A 20,243-nucleotide genomic window follows, 5' to 3' on the forward strand; every position below is an offset into this window, starting at 1 on the left:
GATTGATAATTCTGGTTTCTGACAATGAACTTTCCCAGTGGTGCTGACCACAGCTGCCTTTGAATGTGAGTTTTCTGACATTCCTGCCTCTCTGGGTTCCCACAGGATGAGGGCGAGGACCCCTGGTACCATAAAGCTTGCAAGTGCGATTGCCAAGGTGGCGCCAACACTCTGTGGTCTACGGGAGCTACCTCCTTAGACTGCATACCAGGTAAGCGTCTCTTCTCCTTGGGGCCCCGGATCTTAACAGCCCTCGGGAACACTCTACTTTCTCTCTTTCTGTCGATGCTCTGCTTTAGGTGTTCTCCACTTGGCCTCCAAGGTGAAGATTCCACAACAACCACTGTGTCAACAAACTGTACCGATGGTACTGTTCAGAAGCAGATTCCTGGCTCTCTACCTGGCCTGGGTGGACAGGAGCTAGGGCCTAATTTTCAATACACTAAATTAATGGGAGTTATGCAAAATGAATCAATGGTAGGCAGCATGGAGTTTTGAGAAGAGTACAGGCTTTAGAGCCAGAAAGCCCAGGGTTGGAATCCTGGCCACATCATTCATTTGTGTCAGGAATCCTGCTTTCTTCTTCTTCTGTCCAACACTGGTAATAGGACCGGGCCTGGATATTTACTTCTCACTAAATATCCATGTGCTAGTTTCTGGGTAGGAACTCTGGTGGCGCAGTGGCTAAGCATTCGGCTGCTAACCAAAAGGTTGGCAGTTGGAACCCACCAGCCACTCTGTAGGAGAAAGATGTTGCAGTCTGCTTCCCTTAAGATTTACAGACTTGGAAACCCTATGGAGCAGTTCTACTCTGTCCTGTAGAGTCGCTATGAGTTGGAATCAACTTGACGGCACCCAACAACACAACCCCTTAGAGCAGGGTCGGCAAATTCTGACCCTTGCGCTAAATCCAGCTCACTGCCTGTTTTTGTAAATAAAGTTTTATGGGCACAAAGCCATTCTCGTTCATTTGCATATTGTCTATGACTGCTTCCACACTAAAAAAAACTTGCCATTAAGTTGATTCCGACTCATAGCGACCCTATAGGACAGGGTAGAACTGCCCCATAAGGTTTCCAAGGAATGGCTGGTGGATTTGAACTGCTGACCTTTTGGTTAGCAGCCGAGCTCCTACCCACTGCACCACCAGGGCTCCTGCTTCCACACTAAAAAAACACACTACAACGGCAGAATTGAATAGTTGTGACAGAGACCATATGGCTTGCAAAGCCAAAAATATTTCTGTCTAGCTATTTACAGAGGCAGTGGGTTGTTTTTTTTTTTTTTTTTTTTTTTTTACAGAGGAAGTTTGCTGGCCCCTGGTTTGGTTTTTCTAGAGAACCCAAAACCAAACCAAACCCGTTGCCACTGAGTTGATTCTGACTTACAGTGACCCTATAGGACAGTAGTGGCATACTGGTTAATAGCCACGGCTGCTAACCAAAAGGTCGGCAGTTCGAATCTACCAGGCACTCCTTGGAAACCCAATGGGAAGTTCTACTCTGTCCTATAGGGCTGCTATGAATCAGAATCGACTTGACAGCAACGGGTAATAGGACAGAGTAGAACTGCCCCATAGGGTTTCCAAGCAGCAGCAGTGGTTAAGAGCTTGGCTGCTAACCAAGAGGTCAGCAGTTCAAATCCACCAGCTGCTCCTTGGAAACCCTATGGGGGCAGTTCTACTCTGTCCTATAGGGTCATTATCAACTCTATGGCAACAGGTCTGTTTGTTTGTTTTTTGGTTTATTGTGAGTTGGCAGGGGGTTCTTCTCCACCGAACCCCCCAGGGACCCAGGCTGAAGGAGAAGCCACTATCTCAGTGTGTGGCCTTGTCTTTTTTTCCACAGCAGGGAGGTGAGATCCAGCCCTTCACTGCCTCATTTTGGAAGCGGTCCTGGTCAGGTTGGCTGGAACTACTCACATGGCTTCACCTGACTGCAAGGGGGCTGGGAAAGGTGGGGATGTTAGTGTTGTTGTCGGTTGCCCTTGAGTCGATTCCAACTCACAGTGACCCCATGTGTGCAGAGTTGAACTGCTCCATAGGGTTCTTGTGTGTGTGTGTAAAAACGTGTTTTTAGTAATGAATATTTAACTAATGATTTTATGGAGTATGCATCTTCTTAAACTGCATTTTTAAACATTTAATAATCAAGTTTTTATAATATTACCAGAGGAAGTTTACTTTTGCAGCTGTGGCAGCAAAAAAGCTATCCCAGGTCAAAAGCCTGGAGAAAAAGTAAACTTTGTCCCTAACAGAGGGTTAAACAGACTAGTACTGAAAACCAAACCAATTGCCATCGAGTCGCTTCCAACTCATGGCGACCCTATAGACAGAGTAGAACTGCCCCATAGGGTTTCTAAGGACAGCCTGGTGGATTCGAACTGCCGATCTTTTGGTCAGCAGCTGTAGCTCTTAACCACTATGCCACCAGAGTTTCCATACAGACTAGTAAAAGGTGTCATATTCTCTCTCTGGAGAAGTATGTTGGCCAAAAAACAGGTAGTAAAAGGAAAAAAAAATTTTAATGATAATTCGAAAAATCCCTGAAAAACAAGGAGTATGTATATAACATGCCAGGAATAAAAAAATCAAGGAATTATCCCCGTCTTCATACAGTTTTCAAGGCTGTGACCTTTCAGAAGCAGATTGCCAGGCTTCCTTCCAGAGATGCCTTGGGGTGGATTTGAACCGCCAACCTTTTGGCTAGTAGTTGAGCATTTAACTGCGTCACCCAGAGATTCCAAAAAAGAAAAAAAGCCCATTGTCATGTTGTGGGGCCCACTGCAGTTCCTTTTCTCCCTGCCTCCAGAGCATAGACTCTGAGGAAGGAGTGAGCAGACATAATTTTCAAAGGCTTTAGCAGGCACAGTAACATCTGCCATGCTCAGCCCTTTCCACTGCTCCAAGCCTATTTTACAGGAAACTGTCCTTGCCACTCCTCTCCAGGGTTCTGAGGGAGCCATGAAACTTCATTCACTTTACATAATCTCCTAAAAATAGCTCCACAAGGGGCAGGCGTGTGTGTGTGTGTGTGTGTGTGTGTTCACACGCAAGCAAGCGTTATTTCATTACATTAGCATGAAAATAGCAAATGGGGGGTAGTAACAATGGCTTTGGTGAAGTGATGGCCTCTGCTGCCTGTTTTCTACTTACTGCAAGAGTGTAACACAGTCTCTAAACTAAGTCTGTCATGACTGTTAGCGTGGAGGGGAACATGGAGCCTGGTGGTGAGGCAAGCTGGAGGTGCAGTTTAATTCATCAGGCTTCTCCTTACAGAGGAGTCCCTGGGTGGTGCAAATGGTTAGCACACTCGGCTGCTCACCAAAAGGTTGGAGGTTCGAGGTCACCCAGAGGTGCCTCAGAAGAAAGGCCTGGTGATCTACTTAAAAAAAAAATCAGCCGTTGAAAACCCCATGGAGCACAGTTCTACTCTGACACTCGTGGGGTCACCACAAGTTGGAATTGACTTGACTGGCGACTGGGAAGTTTTCTTTGTAGCACTTTCACTACTTTTCATGGCAGCTGCTTTGGTTTTTCTTCATACAGGACATCTGATTGCACTCCTTGGCCTTGGCTCATGCAGTCATGAGAAGGGGCTGCGAGCTGCCCAATCCATCGTGCGCACCCTCTGTAATCATCCACTTGTACTTCAGTTCAACCCCCCTTTAGCAAGTGCCTTTTATGAGGTCACCATGAGTTGAAGTTGACTCAATGGCAAGCAGTTTTTATTATGTGCCAGGCACTGCTGGGGATACAAAAATGAAGGCATTGTCCCACCTGGAGAAGTTGACAAGTGTTCTTTTCTCTAGGGACTGGGCCCTTCTGGAGTTCCCTTCCAAGGAAGTGCTTTCTAAGGGGAAATTGAAAAGGGATTATTTATGGCGATTGGCTTCATTGACCCAATCAACTGTAAGCTCAGGAAGCCTGCCCTGGAGGCCATCACCTACACCTGGGTTTGAGGGCCGTGAAGAAGACCCTGGTCCCCAGGCTCTCTCCCCTACACAGATGCCGTGAACTTGAGTACTTGAAGTTTCCAAAGTTAGAAATTCTCTTAGTTTAAGTACTCTCCACTCTGTGTGTGTGTGTATTTGTTTGTTTGTTTACAACACAGATATTTCCAGGAAGGAAAAAAAACACAACCTTAGTATTAAATGGTTGATTTATTGGTGCTAGTTGGTTCTTCTGTGAAAGAGAAGATTCAGGGCAGCAGGGCTAGCCACCACCTTCAGAAGTTACCTGTGCCTCAGATACTTCGTGGGAATATCAAAAACGCTGCTTGCTCTCTCTGAATTCTGAGGTTCAGTGCTTCCATAATAGCCCGTCTTAGGAGAGAAGGCGGCCCTGGAAAGTACATAAGGACAGACGAGTCACTCTGAGCTGCCCGGAGGAACTCTTAGGTATACCTGGGCTGGCCCTCACCCTGGTTAATGCCCAGGGGCCCCACCCACAGAGCAGAAGGTGACCTGCTCCTTACATTATGGTCTCCTAATCTTCAGCTTAGCACTATTAAAAGTACTAAAAGATCTGGCTTTTCCACAGTTGAGCCCAGATTACCCCCCAGTACTCTGAGGGGGTGAATAGGGTAGGGAAGGTTTAAAAAGTATAAGAAATCAAATGGTTCACTAATGCTCTACTTTTATTCTAGATTTTATATTCTATACTTGATTATACTCGCGTTTACATTTCATTCTGTAAATATTATTCTATGTATTCTACTATATAGATATATATTCAAGAATGTCCCTGAGCTCTTTGTTCAACATACATAGCCTGATTCGAAGCACTTTATGAACAGGCCTTTATCCGTCTAATTATAAAACCATTGCTCAGAAGAACCATTTGCACCACAAAAGAGACAGGTCTTTCTTGACGAGGAAAAGGAGTATAAAAACAGGTGTCACTGCTATAATAGTAAGATTCCACTGGGCTGAGAAAAGTTGAGAGAGCCTGATGAAGATGTCCTGAATTCCTTCAACATCATTATTTGTTGCTTTCTCGTTCGCACTCAATTGACAGTTTGGCTTTGATTAGGCCAGAGGGAGTATTGTGGGCCACAGTCAACCTCTGCTTCCTCCCCGAGCTCTCTGCTTCCTGTATCTGCCATTATCTCTGCCTATCTCAAGTGGCCACCCAAGGTGTGGCGATGGTGTTTGTTTATTCCTTCCTTTCTTCATCTACCCAATCAACATCCACTCAGGACAGACTGGTAAGCAAGACAGACAATAGAAGCTGGTAATGACACAGTCACAATAAGGAGTGCTAAGTGCTAATTAATTAATTAATTAAGTACAGAGTGCCTTGGAGGCTGCCCCTGGAGACCCACACCCAGCCCAGGGTGGGCAGGGGAAGTAGGCAGAGAGCTGAAGGATGAGTGGAGTTGTTGAGGGGGTAGGGAGGAAGGGAAGGGACAGAATGTCACAGGCAGAGGGAAAAGCAAGTCTGGAAACAGCCTCAAGGGAAGGCCTCTAGGCCACATGAGGACAGCAGACGCGCCCCGTTCCAGAGGAGAGCTGAGTCAGGAGATGGATCAGGCTCTGAAGGGCCTTGTAGGCCTTGTTAGTTTGCACTTGACATCTTGAGGGCAGTGGGTCACCACTGAAGGGCCTGAAGCAGGGAAAATACTTGCGGAAAGTTCTCTGGCTCAGGCATGGAAAACAGAGTTGGGACACTACCAGGTGGCCTTCAGGAATCTGGAAAAGAGAGGGTTTTGGGTGGGCGTGGTAAGAAGGCAGAAAGGCATACAGGGGCTTAAGAGTATTTAGTAGATGACGAAACGGGATCTGGAGGTAAACTGACTATGGAAGGAGGAGGCGTCAGGAAAACAAGAATAATATAACTGGAACACGGTTTACTCCACAGCATGCAGAGTGCTAGAAATGTCGTGTTTGCTGCTTTTCTAAATCCAAATCCATCCAGTTTGAGTCCCCCCTTGTCACTGCCCATGAAGAGTCTAAGGATTTTTGAAGTTCCTTCCTCTCTCTTTTGGGCCACATGAACCCCTCAGGGGCTTTGAAGGGCTCTGATGGCAGCCTCCCTGGGGCTCACAGTGCTGCTCAAAGGTGGCCATCTCATTGGTGGCGCCTCTCTCTGCCCAAGTTTCCTGAGGGAACCCATTGCTCAGGGCTCCCAGGCCCCATCCATGCTCCAGCTCCCTCAGGGGAACAACTTTCAGCTGAACTCAGGCCTCTACCACACGCCACTGTGACCTTAGCTGGTGCTGTCAAGCCTCCTGGGCAACAGTCAGTCAGAGCCCAGAGCCTCCAGCCTACCCTCTGGGACAATCAGCTAATTCCTGTTGAGATTTAGACCTCCCAAATCCACAAGCCTGAGAAAGGCTGTTGACAAGGCTTCTCCTCTCTCTCTCAGGTCTCTCTCTCTCAGAGCTCACACACACACACACACACACACACACACACACACACACACACACACACACACACACACACACACACACACACACACACACACACACACACACACACACACACACACACACACACACACACACACACACACACACACACACACACACACACACACACACACACACACACACACACACACACACACACACACACACACACACACACACACACACACACACACACACACACACACACACACACACACACACACACACACACACACACACACACACACACACACACACACACACACACACACACACACACACACACACACACACACACACACACACACACACACACACACACACACACACACACACACACACACACACACACACACACACACACACACACACACACAGAGACAGCGAGAGAGAAAGACAGAGACTATTCCTTTTTGGGGCAAAAAAGAGCCCAAACCTTTAGAAATAGGAGGCTAGACTTCTTGTGAGGATGTGGTGGGGAATGGGGCCAGGCCAGAGAAAGGTAGAGGGATTGGATTTCCAGCAAGTCCTCACCAGAAAAACAAACATGCAAAACTCAGGAAGTCATCAGTATCTCCTCACGAATTCACCCGATGACATCAATATTAGCTGCTGCTTCTTGGCCAGGCACAGTGCTGAGCACTCTACAAACATTATTCATTTAATCCTACAGAGACTTTATGGAGGCAGGTACTACTGTCACACCCATTTCACAGATGAGGAAACTGAGACTTGGAGAAGTTAATTAGCTTGCCCAAGCTCACGCAGAGGCTCACTGACAGCAGTAGGTCTTGACCTTGGCTGCTCATTGCAATCACCTGCAGCTTAATCAGAATCTCTGGGGCTGTGGCCTGAACACGTGATTTCAGGGTGCAGCCAAGGCTGAGACCCAGCAGTGTCAAGCCTCCACTTTGTAACCTGGGCCAAACACCAGGTTTGTGGCTTAGGCAGCCTGAGAGCCGGAGCAGTGGGCAGGGAGCCGGCGTGGGGTCACATGATGAAGGGCTCAGTTTGGGATAGATGGGGCCATCCAAGTGGAAATATGCACCTGGAAATACTTAGGGGTCAGTGGGATGAGGTCTGGGGCCTGGGAGTCAGGCCTGGGCTCCTGGCTGCAGCCACGGAGATGATGAGCTGATGGCCTCCCCTGGAGAGTGTGTGCGGGATCCACGTCCAAACAACAGATTCTCCACCACCTGGACAAGCCCTCACATGCCTCCCAGCCCATTGCCACTGCGCGTATCCCTGCAGGTTTACAGTCCACTCTTAAGTGCTAGATGAGTTCGCTGGGAAGAGATTGAAGAGAGATGAGGGAAAACGGGAGGAAGAGCAGAACGAAATAAGAATCAAGTGACTGGGAGTGGTGACAACCCACTTTTCCTTCCCTTCTGTCCCTCCCTCACAGCTGGTGGCCAGAGGGCCAAAAAAAAAAAAAAAAGAGAGAGAGAGAGAGGTTTGTCATCAAATGCTAGAGCTGGAGGAGGACTTGGACACATCCACTTTTAGAATTTTACAAATTAGAAAACAGGTTGAACAACGACCAAGGTCCAGCTGAAAGCCAGCTTTCCGATGCCTCCTTCTGGTTGCTCGGGCTTGTTTTCCAGGCTGGAGGCGAGTTGGGGAGTGGGGGGGGGGAGTTGCCAAGTCCATGGGCACCAGGCCCTCTGAATCTGCCAGCCAGCAAAATGCCTTCCCTGCCAGGCCAAGGGTTTCAAAGTATGCTTTGAAAGTGTGCTTGTGAAAAATGCAGCCGCTCTGAGGGTGGATTCCTGGAAACTGTATTCTCAACAAGCTTCCCCAAGGATTCAGCCACACAAGGCCTGAGTCAGTGGCCCCCAAAGCACTCTCTCTCCCAGGAAGACACGTTATTTGAATGGGCTCCCAAAGTCTTGTGTACTTGATAAGTACAAATGCTTGGGTACTTAATCACAAATGCTGCCTCCTCACCCCTGGCCCCATGAGCTGCAGATACTGGTGGTAGTCGGATCTATTTTTTTGGTTCACTGGGGCGTAAGGTTAAGCCCCCCTTGGCCAGAGGCCTGAAGTTGTCCTTTTTAGCCTCTAGGGACAGGGCATGGCTGTCCCTGCAGGCCCTCTGGAGTCTTGGGATAGCTTTCAAGCTTTTGCAAGCGTCTGCAAGCTTCATTCAATTTTGAAAAACTATCCTCCCGAAAGACCTCAGCACTCATTTTACTGTGAAAGGTGATGATGCCCCAGTAAATACGTTCAGCTCTTCAGCCTGAAAGCTCATTTACACACAGAAAAACAATCTGATTGACTTTATTTGGAGTTTATCACTCACAACCAGGAAGACGTCTCTGCATGGCTTTATTATTTGTTTTCTATAGAAATTTAGTTAGAAGTTGGCTTTGGCTATAAGTAAGAGACCCCCTAAAAGAGTGGCTTATTGAATTAGGAGTTTTGTTTGACTTGCATGGTAGGCAGTTGCTCAAGGATAGCAGGGCTGAGGACTCTGGAGTTCTCTTGACCATGCCCCCATAGTACAAAGTGGCTACCATTGCTCCAGCCATCAGGTCTCATTCTACGCAACCAGAAGCGGGAGGTGGCAAGCAACACTTGACCAGAAATCCTGAGCTGACATCCTCTTGTGTCTTACTGGCCAGAAATTGTATCACATGGCCACTTTCATCTGCAAGGGAGGCCAGGAAATATAGTATATTAGCTGGCCACGTTGCTGCCCCCAACAAAATTAGGGTTCTTTAGTCAAAAAGAAGGGGAGAATGAATACCGGGTTGGCAGCTGGCAGTCTCTGACCAGGTAATTCAACAGCGTTCTTAGCGTGAGAGGAAATACACGAGCAGCAGCAGGCAATTAGCATATAATAAGCAGCTTTGGCTATTCTTATTTGAAGAAAGCAGCTCCTTTCAACTGTTCCTATTCAACAGTCACTCAGCCACATTTCACCCCCTTTTTTTTATTAGACTGGTGAGAAAACGGCAATTTACAAGTGGGAAGTCGGTCTCAATATATAATTGTCCCTCTTGACTCTCACCATTGTTTTGTTCCTATACTTGGCATCATATACTTTCTGAGGCCAATTAGGGGCCCTGATGACATCATGCAGGGCGGCTAATCCTATGTTAATGAGGAAAACCAAGATGTATGGCATTTAAAAATATTTGCTGCAGAACCTCTTGGTTTTTAGGCCTTTAAGCTTGTGAAAGAGGTGCGCTCTTTTTAAAAAATTCCCCCACTCGTGATGTTGTCATAGAACCACTCCCTCTGGTGTTTCCAAGGCTGTAAGGCTCCAGGGCAAGCCCTTGCTTTCATCTCCACTCTTCCTGCATAAGCAGTGAACAGGTTCAAGACCTAGCTTGATTGTGAACTGCACTGACAAGGAAAAGTCTCCACTTTCAAAAGTGCAAATATAATGGTTTTTCTTATCACTTCAGTCTTCTTCTTGTGTTTGTTGACTATTCAGTCTTTTTGTGTCTGAGATATATGAATGTTTTAATGTTCTTTTGTCTCCCTTTTCCCAGAATGCCCATATCATAAACCCCTGGGTTTTGAATCAGGAGAGGTTACACCAGACCAGATCACCTGCTCCAACCCAGAGCAGTACGTTGGCTGGTATTCATCCTGGACTGCAAACAAGGCCCGGCTCAACAGTCAAGGCTTTGGGTAAGCAGGCCAGGCAGCTCAGGTGATGGTTTTTATAAATGTGATATAGAAAAGTAGGTTCCTCTAATAAATGAACGGCACAGAATTCATTTACTTTTTCAATATTGATTGAGCACCTTCCACACACCTAGTACTGTGGATACAGGCAGTGAACGAGACAGCGGAGGTCTTTGTTTACAGGGACAGATGGGCTGTAAGCCAATAACCGCCCAAAAGATTATTTAGTGAGTGTAATGGAGGAGAGGAAGAAGGAAGAAAGGCTTTCTGAGAGTCCTGGGATAGAAGTCAAAAGTCAGGAGTCACCCAAAGAGCAAGTCTGGAATAGGAAGAGAAGGCAGCCAAGGACTGAGTCCTGATAAATTCTCAATAAAAGAAAAAAAAAAAGGAGGGAAACCACAGATCTTCATAATTCACCAGCCGCTCCTTGGTAACCCTATGGGGCAGTTCTACTCTGGCCTATAGGGTCGCTATGAGTCTGAATCAACTGAACCAACAACATGTTTGCTTTTTGGGTTTATAGCTAAAAAAAAAAAAAAAGGAATTCCTTAACTGGTTCTTTTACTTTTCAATGATCAAAAGCCCTTCCAGATACACTGGGTGGTTCAGGGTTCTGCCCTTGGTAGACACTGCCTGAATGGCAAGGATGACAGCATCGAAAGATTCAGGTAATGTCTGCAGAGAGTGAAAATGAAGAAAGTCATTAGGAAACGTATGGAGAAAGTCATTAGGAGACACTAATGAAAAGGGAACGGGGCTGGTGGGTCTAATAACCACGTGTTCACGCATTTTGGAGAAAGACACACTCAACCTACACCCCAAAGATTTTAGCTATACTTAAAGGCATTTTGTTGATAGCTTAGTTGAATCTGGCAATTGCTCTTCGGGAGATGGGGATACAGGGAGAGATGAGATCCAAGCTAAGTATCACGGAGGCTCTTGGAGTCAGCCTCCAGGTCTAATAAGAGTACTGCTCAGACTGCCAGCCTTTGCTGATGGCTCTTCAGGTGCTGGGGTCCCCTCCAAAGATGGCACCTGAGGAGCCCGTCCGGGGGAAGGGCTCCTGGTGATGTGGTGTGTTCCCGGCAGGTGCGCCTGGCTCTCCAAGTTCCAGGACAACAGTCAATGGTTACAAATCGATCTGAAGGAGATCAAGGTGATTTCAGGGATCCTCACCCAGGGGCGCTGTGACATCGATGAGTGGATGACCAAGTACAGTGTGCAGTACAGGACCGATGAGAGCCTGAACTGGATTTATTATAAGGACCAGACCGGGAACAACCGGGTAAGTCAGGCCTCTGTCCCGGATCACCTGCGGCTCCCGCCTTCATGGTGGGTCATCCATGCTTCTTCGCCACCATACTGTGTGCTCTCGGGGGGCGGGGGACAGGTGTCTTTCCTTGTCACACCCTTGGTACCCAGTGCAATTTGTTGGCCAATGAATGCCATTCTTGTGTGCAAAAGAAATATTTGTCTGAATTCTCGTATCAGCAGATAGTTGCTTGAAGAATCAAGACCAGCCACTTGGACTATTCCAAACTCATTGGATCACTGAACATTCTTTGTTTCATGGGTCTTGCTTGATCTGTTACTGATGCAAGTAGGTAAAAGAGTCCGTTTATATAGATATGGCCTTGACTTCCTACTGATTGAGACTGAATGCTGGGAAACTTTTGACAACCCAGAAAGTTAGCCACTAAACTATGTAAACAGTTAAAAGGACCCCACCAGTGGAGATGCAGTGGTGCGGGTTTAGAAGCCTTTGAACATTAAATGCAGCCTTCTTAATCCTTTGGGCAACTTTATCTCCCAGCAACCTCTGTGGGCCAGGCCTGAAGTCTTGTTCGCCAAGGACTGATTATATATACGATGAATAAAAATAAATTAAAAACTCAATAGTTGTTTAGAAATGTTAATCGTCCTTTTGCCTAAGTGTAAGGACTTCCCCAGCCTAATTTGGACATTTAATCAGGTTAAACAGACACATGTGGCTGAGAATGAGAAGGCATACATGGGTTGAAGTTTCGAAGAGTTTTAACACGACAGGAAAAACTATCTTGATACTTGGACATCTTATTTTGTTTTTGTTCTTAATTAGTTGGCTTTTAAAAAGTCACTGGAATTCTTTTGCAAGCCCTGTCCTTTTTTTCTAAAAGCCTCAACAGTTTGCAAAGAGGCACATTCAAGTATCCACCGCACCATTTTATGTTACATTCAGAAAAACACTAAGCAAAACCTTTTCTCCCAACTCTGGGGCACTGCCCTCTGCCTTCCAGAATCATCTCTGTAGCTTTTATGTCTTTTCTTAAAACCATTTTTCCAAGCCTAAACAGTACTTGCCATTTGTATTGATGTAGGGATGGACACACAAACTTTGGCTCACAACTTCAGAGGCAACTCAAGAGTTTTTACTTGAGCCCCACTTTGGATACTTTTTGGACATGAGAGCATTCCTCTTACAAGTGTAACATGGATCTTTTCAAAGCTCCTTGTCCAAATGCAAAGAATAAAAGTACAAAAATCGGTAAATAAAAGCCCAGAGTTGTTTTCTATCAATGCCATCCCATAGAACTTTCTAGAATGATGGAAACGTCCATATCGGGACTGTCCAATATGGCAGCCACTAGTCACATGTGACTACCGAGCATTTGAAATGTGGCTAGTGTGATGGGGGGGTGCTGAATTTTTATTTAACTTTAATTCATTTAAATAGCTGCATGTGGCTAGTAGCTACCACACTGGAAGGTACAGTTTTAGATATCTCCACAGAGTAACTCAATTGCCCCAAGCATGTAGGTGCTGACAACCATTCAAGGTCTGATTTTGGGGGCACTTGCAAATTTCCTGGAGGAGCCCTGGTGGCACAGTGATGCGGTGCTTGGCTGCTAACCAAAAGTTCGGCAGTTTGAACCCACCAGCTGCCCCGTGGGAGGAAGATGTGGCAGTCTGCTCCCATTAAGATTTACAGCCTTGGAAATCCTGTGGGGCAGTTCTACTCTGTCCTATAGGGTCACTATGAGTCAGAATCGACTTGACAGCAACGGGGTACGGGTTGCGAATTTCCTGGGCTTTAACAATTTTCTGAGATTTTACATAGAGTTAAGAGTTGGGGCCAGCTCCAGACAGGAGTCACTCTTCCTTTTCCCTCCCCTGATGTGGTGGTGACAGAATTTTTTCCCCTCCTTTAGGTCTTCTACGGAAATTCGGACCACACCTCCACAGTCCAGAACCTGTTGCGCCCCCCTATAATTTCCCGCTTCATCCGACTGATCCCACTGGGCTGGCATGTTCGCATTGCCATCCGGATGGAGCTGCTGGAGTGCGTCAGCAAGTGTGCCTAACGCCTGCCTCAGCTTAGCGCCTGCCAGGGGGTGGTGGGCACGAGGCTGGCATGGGGAGGACACCCTGACATACCACTGTGATGAAAAGGCTTGGATTTTACAAGTACTTTTATAAACAGAGCTGGGTAGAGAATCTTTCCTTTTTTAAAAAATATACAGTTTCTAATTTCAATGAAAGAAAAAGAAAAATGAACTTATTTCCCACTCGGCCAAAAAAATGAGAACAAAGAAAACCACCCTAAAAAACAATTTTGTTAACAAAAGGGTAAGTAGCAGAGGCAATTTGCTGCTCTTGGTTTTTGTCTCGGTGACACTGTGAAAAATGTGGTCCCTGAGAATTGGAAAATTCTTTTGCTTTACCACATTCAAGACAGGAACAAGCAGTTTCATAAAGCTTCACTTTGAACGCACAACGGGAGCAAACTTGCTGTTTCTCCTAGTTCAATTTTCATTCCATCATGGCCTAAGCGTGTTTTAGAGTCCCAGGAATGCAGAGCTGAAGGTTTGGAGGGCGACGAGGGCAGAGACATGTGGACAGGGGCCCGTGTCACACCTCACAATTGTCCCAGTTTCCTGAGAGCCTGTCCATGACCAAATGTCCCAGGCAGGAGAGCCTCCACTGCTCAGTTTTCTCCTTGAAGGTGGGTTTGGTCTTCACTCCCATGCGTCCGGAGTTGGGAAGTGTCCAGCGCTCTCCTCACATACAGCTCTACTCTGCAAATTATCCAGGTCTGTGGCCGCCACGCAGATGAAAGTAGCCAGGTTTCCCTGTATTTAGGAAATAGATCTTTTCTGAACCCAAATAACCAGAACACGCCAGAATTTTCCTGTATCTAGGGCTACCATTTTTCAAAAAGCTTAACACGTTTTGAAAACAGTTGGCCAAGGAGCTATCACTGACTACGTGCTTTGTAGGAAGTGGGCAGGGCCCACCTCATGAAAAGGATGATGGGGCTACTCCCCTGGAGGGCCCAGCCTTCCAACCTCCGCTCCCTGGCCTTGCAAAATGCAAAACTGCCTGCTCTTGATGCTTGAAATCTTTGCGAAGGAATGGGCTTGGCCAGGAGTAGCTCAATACGCAGGGAGCTCAAGGGAAGCCTGAGAGAGGCTGTTAAGAAAGGGGGTGGACAGAAGATGTATGTGGAACATAGGAGCTGAGATGGGATGGGAGCAGAGGCTGGGGATCCTCCAAAGGAGACTGGGAATCCAAAGACTGGCCTGGTCTGGCTGCAGTGCGACCTTTGCTAGCAGCTCACTTCTCCGAGCTACTTTCGTTTTCATATGCCAAGCCACACTAACATGATCCTGGACATTCCATTCACCTTCTTTGTGAAGAGGCAGCCTCCTCCAAGCCCCATAGCTCCTCCCTGGTTCTGGGCTTATAACAACTTTATACTCAACCTAGCATCTTTCTCACGCTGTATACCTGAATCTGGAAAATGCTTTCTCTGCCGGGGAGCTTCAATCTTCTTTCAGATAGAAACATATCACTTCAGGGTGGGGGAAAAAAATCCATCTCTGGCCTTAGGACACATGGACAAATCCATGTGATAGAATGCCTGAACGGAGACCCTTATTTAGAAAGTTGAATTAAATTTTTACCATGACACAGGTTGTCAGAGAAAATGGCAGGAGCCCAAGAGTAAAGGACTTCTGCAACTGGTACACCAGACACAGGACAAAAGAGTAGAGTCCAGGACAAAGGCAAGAATGCAACAGTGTGAGGCAAGGGTAAAGGTTCACCAAATAATTGTTCAGGTTGGAAGTTCTTGTTTTGTAACAGCTTTATTGAAATAAAATTCACATACCATACAATTCACCCATTTAAAGTATACAAGTCAATGGGTTTTTGTATATTCACAAGAGTTGTATAACTATCACCACAATTGATTTTTGAACATTTTCATCATCCCAAGAAGAAACCCCATATCCATTAGCAATCACTCTCCATCTGTCCCCTTCCCTCAGGCCCTGGCAACGACTAATCTACTTTCTGTCTCTATAGATTTGCCTATTCTGGACATTCACATAAATGGAATCATACAATATGTGGTCCGTTGTGTCTGGCTTCTTTCACTTAGCATAATGTTTTCAAGATTCTTCCATGTTGTAGCATGTATCAGTACTTCATTCCTTTTTATGGCTGAATAATATTCCCTTGTATGCATAGGCCACATTTTGTTTATCCATTCATTAGGTGATGTACATTTGGGTTGTTCCCACTTTTTGGCTATTACGAATAATGCTACTATGAACATTTGTGTACAAGTTTTTGTGTGGACATATGTTTTCATTTCTCTTGAGTATACCTAGAAGTGGATTTACTGGGTTAGACGGTAACTCTACATTTAATGTTTTGAGGAACTTCTACACTGTTTTCCACAGTGGCTGTACCAGTTTACATTCCTACCAGCAGAATATGAGGGTTCCAATTTTCCACATCTACACCAACACTTGTTATTATCAGTCTTTTTGATTATGGTCCGCCCAGTGGGTGTGAAATGGTATCTCACTGTGGTTTTGATTTGCACATCCCTAATGACTAACGATGTCTAGCATCTTTTCATGTGCTTACTGACCATTCGTATATCTGCTTTGGAGAAATGGCTATTCAGACCCTTTGCCCGTTTTTGAGTTATTTGTCTTTTTATTATTGGGTTGTAAGTGTTCTTTATATATCCTGGGTATAAGTCCCTTATCAGATATGAGATTTGCAAATATTTTCTACCATTCTGTCAGTTGTCCTTTTACTTTCTTGGAGTCCCTTGTGGACAAAGTTTTTAATTTTGATGAAGTCCAATTTATCTTTTCTCTTTGGTTGCTTGTGCTTTTGATGCCATATCTGAGAAACGACTGCCTAAGCAAGGTCATGAAGATTTATCCCTAAGTTTTCTTCCAAGAGTTTTATAGTTTTAGCTCTTACATTCAGATCTTTGTTCCACTTTGAGTTAATTTTTGAATGTGGTGTGCAGTATGGGCCAACTTCATTCTTTTGCATGTGAATTTCCAGTTATCCCAGCACTATGTGTTGAAAAGACTGGTCTTTCCCCATTGAATGATCTCTGCACTCTCGTCAAAAGTCAATTGATTATAAATGTAAAGGCTTATTTCTGGACTCTCAATTCTATTCCATGTGTATCCTTATGCTAGAACAATCAATATCATCTTGATTATTGTAGCTTTGTGGTAAGCTGTGAAACTGGGAAGTGTGAGCCCTCCAACTTTGTTTTTCCTTTTCAAGATTCTTTTGGCTATTCTGGGTCCTTTGAATTTCCATATGAATTTTAGGATCAACTTGTCAATTTCTGCAAAGAAGCCAGTTGAGATTTCACATTGGAAATTGCTCAATATTTCAGAATTTAATAAATTTTACAATATTGAAATACTGGAAAACATTTTCTGCAGGTAACCTAAGCACGCTAATTATTTACTTCATCCAATTCATTACAGAATGTATAAAAAATAAAAAATTTGAGGGAAATCTGAAACCCAACAGAAGCTTGCTATTAAACACATGTTTGCAGTATCATTTCTTTTGTGGAGGAAACTTTCAACGAAAAAATATGTAAAATCTAGCAAAAATTCACTCTCTTATGCTAACATATTTACTTTTATTTTTAGAAATGCTAGAGTGTGGTCTACATTTGCAAGAGATTTTTAAGCAATTAAATGAACAAAGTAGTGGCATTAAGTGTTGCCAATATTAAGAAAACAATCTGAGCTGATTCTGGTATCCAGTGTGGGAGGAGGTTACTTGGAACAAGTAAAGATATTTTCTAAATAGAGGTACTGCTATGAATCCATTTTTAGAGCCTGGAAGACTGCACCCCTAAAGGAAGCCTTTGGACAGATGCTGACAAAGGCCCATCTTGTTGTCCACTTAGAGCGTGGGTGCCGAGGCCTGCTGACAGATGCACGGCAATAAGGGCTGGCCTTCACCTATGATCCCAACAGTAGCTCTGAGCTGGGCCATTCCTAACCCAACAACCTTACAGGATTGATATGAAGTGGATAAATGTATCTAAAGTGCTTGCGGCCCCTCAATGAGTTCTCTATAACTGGCAGTCCAGATTGAGTGACATTCCCTCTCGACTTCAAGGGGCTCCCAACTGGGGCACAAATAACAGCAATAGTATTATGATAGCTAATATTTACTGAGAACCCACTGAGTGCTTTGGAAGTTATTATCTCAATAAATCCTCACAACAACCCTATGAGGAAGGCAGTCCCTGGGTTACGAATGAGTTTCATTCCTAAATCTATCTTTAAGTTGAATTCATACCTAAGTCAGAACAGTTAGGAATGGTTCATAACTACCGGTTGTACATAGGTCAGAAGTTTGCAACCCGGGGACTGTCTGTATTATTATTTCCACTTAAAGATAAGGAAACCAAGGCATAGAAAAGTGAAGTAAACTGCCTAAAGTCACATCAGAAGTATGTGATAGAGCTGAGATTTGGCGCAGGGGATCTGAAGCCAGAGTCTGTGCTTTTTACCCCTTCATCAGGGTTTCCAGACCTGGAGTGACTATTCTCAAATCAAATCAACTATTACAGGCTGGGATTCAAGATGAAAGATCAGATGAACTATTATGAGCTTTTGGAAAAGGAAATGGTACAAATTATTAGGTCTCATTATTAATTGCTCATATTAGTGCACTTGCCCCATTAATATAGAAAGCCTCTAAGTTTTTTACCCCCTTTTCTTCACTTGAGTAAGTTGTCTTTATTTCTGTACCCAGAATCCCTTCAGGCAAACTTTTTTACATACTCTGTGTTGGAAACTGCTTTTGAAAATCTGCTATTTTGAGAGTTGCTTGAATACACTTGAATTACTGAAGATAAAACAACATCTGAATGTGACCTCCATCACCCCGTATCAGTTTCTATACATGGAGACACAGTAACTGCACTGTAATAGCAGTGAAGGGTATGGGCTTTACAGTGAACACATTCGAGTTCAAGTCCTAGCCTTGCCACCTTCTAGCTGTGGGGCCTTGGGCAAGTTAAGTTAAATTCCATAAACCTCTATTTCCTCATCTACAAAATGGGAAGAATAATAGTACCCACCTCATTCAGCTGTTGTGAAGTATAAATGTAATAATGTAAGTAAAACACTTGGCATTGTGCCTGGCCTAGTAAATGCTACAAGCATATACAAAAGATGACAAGTCCCAGATTCTTTGATTCAGTTTTGGTAAAAAGTATAGCTGAAATCGCAGGTCAAAAGTTCCCATGGTTCTTAAGGAGAAAGTCAGAGTGAAGAACTTGTTGACATAGTGCTTTTAAGAATGTAAAGTGCTGGATTAGCTCCTACCCTTTGTTTAGAAAGAGAAAGAAAGTTGGGGAATATTTACATATAAGTTACCACAAAACTTAAGTTCTCCGCACCCCCCTATATTGAACATTTACTCACTTGGTCTTCATATCCTCAAAGACCAAAAAAAAAAAAAAAATCCATTGCCACTGAGTCGATTCCGACTCATAGCGACCCTATAGGGCAGAGTAGAACTGCTCCATAGTTTCCAAGGAGCGCCTGGTAGGCTCAAACTGCCAACCTTTTGGTTAGCAGCTGTAGCTTTTAACCACTTTGCCACCAGGGTTTCCCAACGGCAAAAGTGAGGTCTAAAACGCGTTGGCAAACTATGACCTGTTTTTATTTTTATTTTTTTTAAATGAAGTTTTAGTGGAACTCAGGCACACCCATTCAGTTACATATTCTCTATGCTGCTTTTGTACTACAAGGCGGAGTTGAGTAGCAGCAACAGACCACACGGTCCACTAAAGCCTAAAACATTTACTACCCGGCCCTTTGCAGAAAGAGTGCGCTAATCCTGGTTTAAAACAAGAAGAAACCCTTATCGACCTGTCCATCTTTGCTTTCTCCACAGCACCAAGCGCTGTGCTGGCATCTTTTCCCAGCATTCCCAAACCACCAAGTGAGCATCTACCAACGTGCAAAGATGACAACACTCAAGAGTAAAAAAAAAAAAAAAAAAGCCAAAGTTTTCAAAACGCCTTAAGAAAAAAAAAGCTTTAGAAATAAGGGGGGAAAAAAAAAGCTCACCATCATTAAATAAAGGGATTTGTTCCGCTTTAGATTAATTCATCCCTTAAACTGGTTTCAACTTCAAGGCCCATTACCCCTTATGTGAATTCAAATGCGTTCTTCACAAAGAAGGAAACAAAATGGAACTGCTTGGTGTTCAAACACGAGGGACCACAGTGCTTAACATGGGGACAGCCTTGCAGTCACATCGGTCAGTGCAAAATCTGCATTTTATTAAAGACATTTTGAAGATCCATTCAAAAATACATTGTGCTCAGTAAAAATTAACCATTTCATGCTGATAGTTAAGGTTACCACGGAATATATATTTGTATAATATTTACAGCAACAATAGAAATTTTACAGAAGTTTAGAATGGGATACATGCCAGAAAAAACTTGATAAGATGTACCAACACATGATACAAAGAGTTATATAAACACTTTACAAATGGTTCATAATTAGCTTGTGAGGAATTGAAATATTCAACACTTTAAATTCATTTTGGATTCAAAAATTAAAAAGACTAACACCACGTTACACCCTTGCCACAGTAAAAAGTATGGAATTATCATTTGTATTCTGGATTATAAAGTTTGAGCAATTAAGAATTTCCAGCGATTCTTCATCTACCACAAATTTGGATCCCACGTCATTCTGGCTTACCCCTACTTTTGCTGTCAGGCATGAACAGGGTCTCCATGACACCCTGCCCTCTCCCCCCCTCCCCCAACACCCCCTTCAAACCTACTAGAGACAAGAAGCTCTGAATAATTTTCTAAGTATATACAGAATAACTACC

The 20,243-nt window shown here is 44.5% G+C and overlaps 2 protein-coding genes across 4 annotated transcripts in view; one reads left to right on the forward strand and one right to left on the reverse strand.

Moving 5' to 3' along the window:
• Positions 1–4,160: 4,160 nt before the first annotated feature.
• The window catches only part of CDKL5 (cyclin dependent kinase like 5), a 274,427-nt gene continuing 258,344 nt past the window's right edge, over positions 4,161–20,243 (reverse strand). For 2 of the 3 annotated variants that reach the window (XM_049873455.1, XM_049873454.1), the window contains one exon: positions 4,161–4,342. In XM_049873455.1, the coding sequence (XP_049729412.1) occupies positions 4,245–4,342 (98 nt within the window). In that variant the 3' untranslated portion in view covers positions 4,161–4,244. The remainder of the gene's footprint in view (positions 4,343–20,243) is intronic. The other variant, XM_049873457.1, reaches the window with a different exon arrangement.
• On the forward strand, positions 5,649–13,393 carry RS1 (retinoschisin 1). Its single transcript, XM_049872900.1, has 4 exons — positions 5,649–5,721; positions 9,914–10,055; positions 11,142–11,337; positions 13,241–13,393. The coding sequence occupies exons 1-4, from the start codon at positions 5,649–5,651 to the stop codon at positions 13,391–13,393; spliced, it is 564 nt and encodes a 187-aa protein (XP_049728857.1).

This window comes from Elephas maximus, chromosome X (assembly GCF_024166365.1).
Source record: "Elephas maximus indicus isolate mEleMax1 chromosome X, mEleMax1 primary haplotype, whole genome shotgun sequence".
NCBI classification, from domain to species: domain Eukaryota; kingdom Metazoa; phylum Chordata; class Mammalia; order Proboscidea; family Elephantidae; genus Elephas; species Elephas maximus.